The sequence below is a fragment of the Macrobrachium rosenbergii genome, chromosome 4 (genome assembly GCF_040412425.1).
Source record: "Macrobrachium rosenbergii isolate ZJJX-2024 chromosome 4, ASM4041242v1, whole genome shotgun sequence".
Classification (NCBI taxonomy): domain Eukaryota; kingdom Metazoa; phylum Arthropoda; class Malacostraca; order Decapoda; family Palaemonidae; genus Macrobrachium; species Macrobrachium rosenbergii.
In genome coordinates, this window is record NC_089744.1 from 63,790,009 (window position 1) to 63,800,081 (window position 10,073).

The window sequence follows — 10,073 nt, forward strand, 5'->3', positions numbered from 1 at the left end:
GGCACACTACGTGACCGTAGGGTTGTTGGAGGGAGGCGGTACACCCCGGCTCCTCACAGCGAACAGTCTGTAAGTAGAAAAGTACATGAACCTACCACCCTAAGCAATCTAAAGCCGGCAAGGCCGGGAAACTCAACTACAACCGGAATACTCCGGCGGAGAAGAACTCCCTTATCATAAACTGGGCCAATAAGCTCTAAATTACACAGAGTGGAAGGTAAAAGCTTTCAGACCCCGGAGTACTCCGGGGAATGAAGGAATGAGAAACCAGGAACTAACCATAAGGGCTGCCAGTAAAAATAACGGCGGAGCCCCCGGGTGTAGGACCGGACTCACGTATATAAAATATAAAGGAGCGTACTCCTGTAGATAAACAGACTTATCTAAACATTAGTCAAAAATAATAACAATAACAAGTGACGGTAAATACTCCGGAGACCGGAGGGATCCGCTCCCCTTATATAATGTAAATCCTTCCGCACTTACTTCCCCGCCGGAGAAACAAGACGGGCAAAATGCTCGTATGTTCATAACATAAGCCGGAGCAATTATATTTTACCCTATCTACGTAACCCGACGGGGAGACGAGAGGTGTGGGATAGTGTCTCGAACACGTTCGAGCAAACGAACCACCAACCCCAACACAGCGATGCTAGGGACGGTATGGGAGGGAGCGAATCCCTCTACCAAAAGGAGGAGTCCCTGAACTCGGAGAAAACGCCATCTAGCGTCACCCGCGAGTAGAGCAAGGCAGGAGGGGGTGGAGTAGGGGAGAGGGGTAGGCTACCAGGAAGGGAACAGGAGACAGGGAGAAACATATCACCCGCTCAACTGCACCCATACCTCCAAGAAAAATGAAACTTGGGAGGGTAGCCTACTACTGGAAGCTACGCAGCCCGAAGCCCGACTCCTTCCTAGGCGAAGCCTAATAGGGACCTAACCTAGTATAGGCTAGGAAAAAGGGAGGAGTGCAGATGGGAGGGGGAAGCAACAGGGAGAGAAATTTTGTGCCGAGAACCAACCGGGATCGAGAAGGCGGGGCAAGGAGGCGACTAGCCTAGAGGAAACACATCCAAAGAACTCAATTCCCCCAAATGAAGGAAGAGAACTAAGGGGCTCACTCTGCCCACCGAAAAACGACCCCGGAGGAAACAGCAACCAAAACTCCCTCAACCTGATGATCTCCACACCCAGGGCAAGGGGATGGAAGCAAACAAGCCTACTCCACAAAATAACCATCACGCATAAAGAATTGGAATCAAAATGTGCTCAATAGGGTGCGTAGCCTACCTCGGGGAAGCGGTTAGATCTGAGGCTGCCGCCACCACACGGAGGTAAACAACAAAAATAAATTAAATAAAATAAATAAAATAAAAAGAGAGCACCATCTCCAAGAATAAAATAATTAGCCTACTTGAGACCAAAAATAATAAGGAACCCAACCTGGGGGGGATACCTGGACGGGGCATCACCCTAACAAAGGCCGATAGGCCAATGAAACGTAATTTCGTAAACAAAAAAGGGGGGGGAGCCACCGCAAGGAACCACCAGGAAGGGAACCAAGGGGTAAAAATCTATCTATAACGACGAGGAGACAACTCCAACCGAAAAGAACTGAAGGAGTCGCCTCGCGGTCGACATGGCTGGCGGGGGACGCCGTGGCGTCATAATAAGATCTCAATATTTATGAAAATACGAGACCATAACAGCCAAAAAATAGAACAAAACCCCACAAGAAGATGGTACTTAACTTGGAGATGGTAAAGCTGCTCGATGCCATTGTAGATGCAAGAAAATCCAAATTAAAGAGAGACGAGCACACAAAAGAAACGGATGCAGTCACATGCTAGAAAATGGAATGAGGTAGGTGGCGCTGGTGTCGCCGTCCTGGCGGGTGTTGAGTGTAGGGGCTGTAACGGCTCACCGCTCTGTTCCGGGGGTTTTGATAAGGAGAGATCTTTCGAGTATGTTTCCGTGGTAGTGGTATTTCACTCACCCTTCTTTATACCGACGTCTTCCTAGAAGACGCTCGACTGGGGGTAGTAACCCCAGCTTTCCTGAAAGCTCTTTTTCTCTGGTATATCTAGCATTGTTATACCTAGAAATTCGTGCTGTAATGGAATTTCACCGGCTGACACGGGACTGAACTCAGAAATAATGTTATTTTATTTACAAAATTAGCGAGAGAGAAAAAAGAGAAACAGACATAGCGCACATACTCGTAGACTGATGATATCGGGGTCAGTATAACATACAATTTCGAGCACACAAATTATTTATTATCTGCTTCGGAAAATATTTTAAAAGTGTGAAAGTTTGTATTAATACCGCAATTACAACTCGAACATTAATACTGTTATTTCATTTACAGAGTCACCAAGTCTGCAGAACCATCGGAATTGAAACAGGCTCCCAGAATATGCCGGTGGCAGCGAGCGTTATCTTACTCTCCTTCCATGATCCCTGGGTAAGTTTTAGAATAGAACACACAAGTTTGGCCAAAGGCTAAGCGCTGGCACCTATGAGGTCATTCAGCACTGAAACACTGACAGTAAAAAGGTTTGAAAGGTGTAACAGGAAGGAAACTTCGCAGTTGGAAGAAAACAATTGTTAGAAGAGGGTGGAAAGTAAGATGGAAGAGAACATGAATGGAAATACATTAAAAGGAATGAAAGGGGTTGCAGCTAGGGGCCGAGGGTACGCTGCAAAAAACCTCAAGTAATGCCTACAGTGCACCGTATAAGGTGTACTGATGGCACTACACCCCTAGGGGCCGCAGGCGAGAAAAACAAGGGCGAGGGCTCCCAACCATAGTAATAAATTTTAGACAAAACTGGGGTAGCAGTTTTGTCTGTCGTTATGGCAAGAGAGTAGGCCTCGAATTTTGATTTCATAATGGTGTGAAAATATTTTAAAATACAATTAATCCTAAGTCTCTATCATACTTATCAGTGCTTCGATTTCTTCAAATCTTTCCGCATGTGATTGATCCATACAAGAGCCAGTTCTAATTAGCATAATATATGTCTGTTCACCTGACCTTACAGAAAACAAAGAAACAGCACCATGGAATAGCTTGAAATGACAGTGAATACAAATTCAATATTTTTCAAAATAAATCCCACCGGCAAATATACTCAGCACCAACGGCCATTTACTTAACCGGTAGGCTTCCACTGAATTAAAGCATTATATTTAAAAATGAAAGTCACAAAGAGCAAAGAAGTCGTAAATAAACTAGAAACAAGACATAAACAAGTGAAGAAGTTACTAGACGTTGTCAAGAGGTGTTCCAGTAACACAATCAGCAGGAAACTAACCAAAAGCTGTGGAAAGGGGAACACAAGATTTCAGAACGTTACTTGAATCACATATTGCTACACCTGACATAATCCAAATTTGAAATTAGAGGCGCAGATGCTCATATGAGCTACGATTACCTAATTGAACCAAAAAAATCCAAACATACGTTCGACTAGCGAATTAGAAACCATGAATGGAAATAAGGATAGCATTTTGAGATCAAGGCAGCATATCCCAAAGCAACCTTGTCCCATATAATATCCGCATTGCCACATTGCATTAACACTGCAAACAAGTCACAAAGAGTCATTTCGCTCTTTTTGGCATACATTACGAAGTGAAATAGAGCTGCTGTCATTATAATCATGTCCCTTGTCCGAGAGCGTTAATGGATCTGTCCAGAAAGCTATTTGTAAGCCTTGTGCAAACGGTAACAAAATTTGCCCGCATAGCTGTACATTAGCGTTGCGCAAGAGCTTTATGAGCAAACATAAAGTTAAGGGCGACTGGCCTCAGGGAGATTAGCTTATGCCAAGCATTATGCATTATGACATTACACGTGACAAATTACGCACTTTGCATTTATGTGCCTAATGATGATACCATTCTTAAGTCGTTCTTTTGGCTTCTGTATCTTTTTTTTTTTTTTGCCGCTTGGTTTTGGCAACCACCACATTCTAGTCACACCAGTTTAACACCTGCATGACACTCTTGTTTTCGGAAAACAATGTATTCGCGTATTCACATTCAGTAAGGCGAATTTTCCCATCTGACTACTTTTCTATTGACCTCTAATTTGATCGTAACCACTTCAAATCTATTCAGGCTTTAATGGCATTTGCCTAGCATTTTTATATTGTAATTATAATTCCAATTCAGAATTTAACTGTCATGTGCTTAGTATTTTTATACTGTAATTATAATTACAATTCAGACTTGAAATGGCATTTGCTTAGCACTTTCATATTGAAATCATCATTCCAATTCAGACTTTAATCGGCACTGGCTTACCATTTTCGTATTCTAATTATAATTCCAACTCAGATTTTAATTGGCATTTGCTTAGCATTTTCATATTGAAACCATCATTCCAATTCAGACTTTAATTGGCACTGGCTTACCATTTTCGTATTGTAATTATAATTCCAATTTAGACTTTAAATGGCATTTGCTTGGCATTTTCACATTGTAATCATCATTCCAATTCAGACTTTAATTGGCATTTGCCTAGCATTTTCATATTGTAATCATCATTCCAATTCAGACTTTAATGGCATTTGCCTAACATTTTCATATTGTAATCATCATTCCAATTCAGACTTTCATTGGCATTTGCTTAGCATTTTCATATTGTAATCATCACTCTAATTCAGACTTTAATTGGTATTTGCCTAGCATTTTCACTTGTAATATAAGTTAATGTGCTTCGAGAACCTACTCATGGCTTGGCCACTGTGGAACCACGATTGAATGATGAATTAAACTTTATTTAAAGTCTGGGTAGATTCTGGAACTCAATTATCACCGTTGTATGTCACTGCTCCGCTAATTATTATGTTGGATTTCTTATATGGCTAGGATTGACAGAATACAGGGTTATTCTGCCTCTGACCAAAATAAGGGCAATCTCACACGTTGTAAAGTCACCAAATCGGCGCCAGGATAGTGTTTCGGTGGCGCCATTAATTAAGTCTCCGCTGAGCTTGTTTTCTTTGATGACTTCCCGTTTTCTTCAAGCTCAATTAGTCACGCCTAAAACGTGCCAGGTCACGCATTTTAATCATTTTTACTTTATGGTATTTATACGAATGTCACACATTGTGTATCACATGTTTCTTCATTCACAGGCATCAAGACTGTATCTATATTGTAGCTCTGTATGTTTTGTATTGTAATTTGTACTCGTTCACTGCATATTATTGTTTATTGTTTTTCGACCTCAGGTCACAGTCAATTCCATTGTCTCTCACGGCCCGGCGTCAGTCGGCCGCAAATATAAGCTGCCTGGATCTGTAATAAAGTAGCAGTAACTTTTACCTGCTCGTTTCTTTGACACCTTACAGTGGTGACCCCCGGAGTATCCCGGAGCCATTAGCGGACTCACTACGGCCACTCAGTCTTGGCTCCAGGATTTCTCCAAAAAACGCTCTTAGCGGCCTAAACACGGCGCTCTAACCAGCGTGTGAGCGTGCTGACTCTCGTCGGCGTACCCCACCAGCGTCACTAGCGGAACCACACGGCGCACGAAAGTGCGTACTGACGCGAGTACCCCACTCCAGTAAGGGGTCAAAGGAGCGAGCATGGACGCGGATATCCCCTCCTTCATGCAGTTAAACGCGGACCCGCGACTCCGAGGTTTACCTACCTCCCATCACAGCCGCGCCCGCCCCGCATCGGAGGCCCTCCCGCAACTCCACACCAGCGCCCGAACACACGACGGCCAGGCAACACAATCGCGGGCGCCCTCACCGTAAAGCTGCCGCCGTTTACGCAGGGGAACCCATCGATGTGGCTGCGCAGGGTGGAGAGCCACTTCAGAATCGCGGACCTCACGGACGAAATCCTACAGGCCGACACAGTGCTCAACGCCCTTCCGGAGGACGTGTACAGAAAACTCATCTCGCGAGTACCAAACACACACCCTCACATACAGCACCACAAAAGTTCCTCCTCGAAGCTTGCTCCTGCCCATCGCCGAGCGGGCCGCCCGTGCTATCGACCTTGCCAATAATCCACGCCACGACCTCAATCCAAGAGACGCTTTTTGGGCATGGTCGTAGATCTCCTGTCAATACCAGTCTTGGGTGGCACAAACAAGCGGCAGGAGATAAGCTTCATACGGAAATCTACCTTCGCCAACTCCTCCCGGAAGTACGCAACCAGATCGCTCACCCCTACACCATGCCTGTCGAGGACCTCATAGAGGCGGCACAACACCTCACAGACTCCGTCAAGGCTTCACAGCGGCTAAAACCGGCCACACAGCCGGTCAGCTCCGTCCAGCCTGAAGAGGACGTGCAGCAGCCCGTCAACGCCATCGCCAACAGACGTCCACCAACCACAGCAGCCGGAGGTCCCGGGCTTCTGTCGCTACCACAAGTGGTTCGGAAAGGACGCCCGAAACTGCCTGCTGCCCTGCTCGTTCAACCGTTCAAAAAACTTCTACAGGCGGTTCATCCCGGGATCGCGACACCACGGCCCCCTGACGGAAGTCCTAAAAGGTCAACCAAGTCCCTGTCTTGGGGACCCAGCCAGCAGCAGGCCTTTTCCCCTGACGAAGGCCGCCCTCACCAAGGCAACCGCCTTGGCACACCAGGATCCCAAGGCTCCCCTCCAGCTGACGACAGACGCCAGTAACGTTGCCTGCGGTGCTGTTCTGGAGCAAATCATCAACGGCGCCCCCCAGCCCATCGCCTTCTTCAGCAAGAAGTTCAGTCCCGCAGAGTCCCGCTACAGCACCTTCGACAGGGAACTCTGCGCGATGTACCGCGCAGTTCGGCACTTCAAGTTCCTCCTGGAGGGGACGCCCTTCACAATCTTCACAGACCACCAGCCACTGGTTCACGCCTTCACGAAGCAGGGGGCGCATGGTCTTCCAGACAGCAGCGCCACCTCTCAGCCATAGCCGAATTTACCTGTTCCGTCAGGTACCTCCCGGCAAGAAAAATCCGTAGCAGACGCCCTCTCCAGAGTCGAGTTGAACGCAGTGCAGCTTGGTGTAGATTACCAGGACCTTGCCAGAGAACAGGCCGCTGACCCAGAAACCCCAGCATACCGCACCGCCATCACATCCCTCAAGTGGCGGGACGTGACCCTCGCCCTGGAGGCCCCAGCCTGCTCTGTGACATCAGCACAGGCCAGCCCCGCCCTTGGTTCCAGCCTCACGCCGCCGCCAGGTATTCGACATCATTCACGGCCTCTCACACCCTCCGGCAGGACCACGCCAAACTGCTTTCAAAAAGTTCGTCTGGCACGGGGTGCAAAAGGACGCCACAGCCTGGGCAAAACAGTGCCTGCAGTGCCAGACCAGTAAAGTGGGTCGTCACACGCAGTCGGGGGTAGGCGAGTTCCCACAGCCAGGGCGCCGCCGCCACATCCACATCGACGTCGTCGGGCCCCTTCCCCATCAGGCGGATCCAGATACCTCCTCACGGTGGTAGACCGTTCGACGAGGTGGCCCGGCCACACCCATGCAAGAAGCCACCGCCAGCGCGCGCGCTGAGGCCCTGCTCTCCAGTTGGGTTAGCCGCCGGCGTCCCGGACCACATCACAACCGACGGGCCCCGCTTTCCTCTCCGAGTTGTGGTCTGCCCTGGCTCAACTGCTGGGAACCACGCACCACACCACCACAGCGTACAACCCAGCGGCCAACGGCCTGGTTGAACGGTTCCACAGGTCCTTAAAGTCATCCCTCATGGCCCGCTGCACCGCCGAGGACTGGAAACACGTGCCAGGTCACGCATTTTAATCATTTTTACTTTATGGTATTTATACGAATGTCACACATTGTGTATCACATGTTTCTTCATTCACAGGCATCAAGACTGTATCTATATTGTAGCTCTGTATGTTTTGTATTGTAATTTGTACTCGTTCACTGCATATTATTGTTTATTGTTTCGACCTCAGGTCACAGTCAATTCCATTGTCTCTCACGGCCCGGCGTCAGTCGGCCGCAATATAAGCTGCCTGGATCTGTAATAAAGTAGCAGTAACTTTTACCTGCTCGTTTCTTTGACACCTTACAACGTCATCGCCTGCCTGCTTTTGGTCAAGGTTAAGATAGAGAAAAGTCATCAGTCAGTATTTAACCTTAACTGAGTGAAGAACAAGAAAGCTCTCTTAACTTGGATTAAGGTCCTCTTCACCTAGTCAGTCCTTTTAATCTCGACCTGACTGCATCCATGGCTTCTGCATTAGCCAAATGGCAATAAAAATACATACGGAAGGTTGTTCATATCCTTAAGCTCAGCAGTAGCTGGAGATTAACAGGGAACTCTCTCGTCTGAAGTCAGGTAAGCTTCCAAGCATCCAGCTACATCTCAAAGATGCACAGTAGTGCCAGGATGGACTAACCCTGTAATAATTCATCGTCATTGGAAATAATTAGAAGTTTACTCTTCTACGCCATCTATCCAGCATATATGCATAAATAATACATAATATATTGGCTTGGCAATAGGATAAATTATGAAATTACAATTTGGTAATTCTGTAGTATAAAAAAGGGCATAACTGAAAAAGAAATTTTGTGTAAAATATATTGGAGAGACAGAGTAAATAAGCCAAATCTCTAACGAGTACTGAATGTTCATGTGCATACATATCAGTTAAAATCTCATTCACCAGAACCCATTTCTTGCATGAGACCTGGTTCACAAATCTCACTTCTTATGACAGATGGGCAAAATGACAGAAAGAGTGGTTTATCTGACGTGGCAGATCATTATGAGGACTTGAAGGAGTAATGCCAACAACCCTAAATAGGGTAAGCAGAGATGACAAAGAGAACAGCAACCCCAGGAGACCATAAATACTTGAATTAGGAGCATAAAAAAGCTAAAGTATCTATCATTATTCAATGTTATCCAGGACTTTTATTTTCATTTACTGAAAGTTTACATCTAACTACAATTCTAAACTGAATTTGAACAAAAACAGTAGACACAAATATTAAATTAGTTCAAATATGAACAAAAGCAGAAAATAGGCATAAAGATCAGCTTACTTAAGAGGTATCTCATGTGACATGTAAAAAGGCTAGGGAATGTTAATACAAAGTTAGAGACGGAGAGGAGAGAAAATGAATCTAAGTTAAACAGAGTATAAGGGGTTAGACAAATCTGCTCTTTCCTCTACATAATAATTCTTTTCAACATACATGTATAAAAATAACGACAATAATACATGAATATGAATCATACCTGTGCTTGTATGTTAACTGCACATTTTATTGTATTTCTGATATTTCCAGATAAAAGGCAGGATCCTCATGTTCCCAACGCTGTACATAATGCTGCTGCTAATGGAAGCCTTCGTTGGGATAAGCGCATTCCAGCTGTACAAGAGACTCTGCACCAGAAAACACAAACACCTCCTCCTTCCCATGACCAAGATCGAGCCTGGGATGCAAGCGGAAAAGGCATCGCTGATGGTCTGATTCCAAGCAAAATGGACAGATGCAGAGAGAAAGAGGGACAGAGAAAAAAATGAACTAGAATACACAGCTCAGAACTGTTTCTGACACTTAGTCAGTTTAGAAAAGGACTTAACAAAGGCATGTCATGTACGTAGTGCATTTGTTAGGAAATAATAATAAGGATATCCCATGTAGGGGCACTTTAAAAAAAGCACTTTGGCAAATTTTCGTTAAATTCTTAATTGGAAATAGATGCAACTATATATATAGGCATGGGAACAGCTGAATACAATCGAACGTTTGCTAAAGCTCAATTTAGATCTTTAATTTTTTCATCACTGATATAGCATCTGATAATTAATTGCAGTTTTAAAAAAAGCAAAAATTCATAGTATTTTTGTGTAAGTACCATACCCAACTTATAGAATTATGGACATTCAGTCTGACAAAAGGATTACTGTACAAGGAAAAAACAAGAATACACAACAAATTAATAAATAAAACTAGAACATGATCCATTTAGAGTAATACAAATTTTGCGTAAACCTTTGTATTGCTCTAACACAAAACCACACACTTATTTTACGAAATACCATTAATATTCCAATCATTATGGAATGGCCACGTTACC

At 45.1% G+C, this 10,073-nt stretch overlaps 2 protein-coding genes across 3 annotated transcripts in view; one reads left to right on the plus strand and one right to left on the minus strand.

The window, feature by feature from the left end:
* LOC136835122 (sodium-dependent organic anion transporter-like) overlaps positions 1-9,945 on the plus strand; it is a 103,369-nt gene extending 93,424 nt beyond the window's left edge. For both annotated transcript variants that reach the window (XM_067098302.1, XM_067098313.1), the window contains 2 exons: positions 2,372-2,467; positions 9,278-9,945. In XM_067098302.1, coding sequence (XP_066954403.1) covers positions 2,372-2,467; positions 9,278-9,463 — 282 coding nt within the window. In that variant the 3' untranslated portion in view covers positions 9,464-9,945. The remainder of the gene's footprint in view (positions 1-2,371; positions 2,468-9,277) is intronic.
* LOC136835123 (rhodanese domain-containing protein CG4456-like) overlaps positions 1-10,073 on the minus strand; it is a 149,011-nt gene that overhangs the window by 117,932 nt on the left and 21,006 nt on the right. The gene's annotated exons all lie outside the window — the stretch shown is intronic.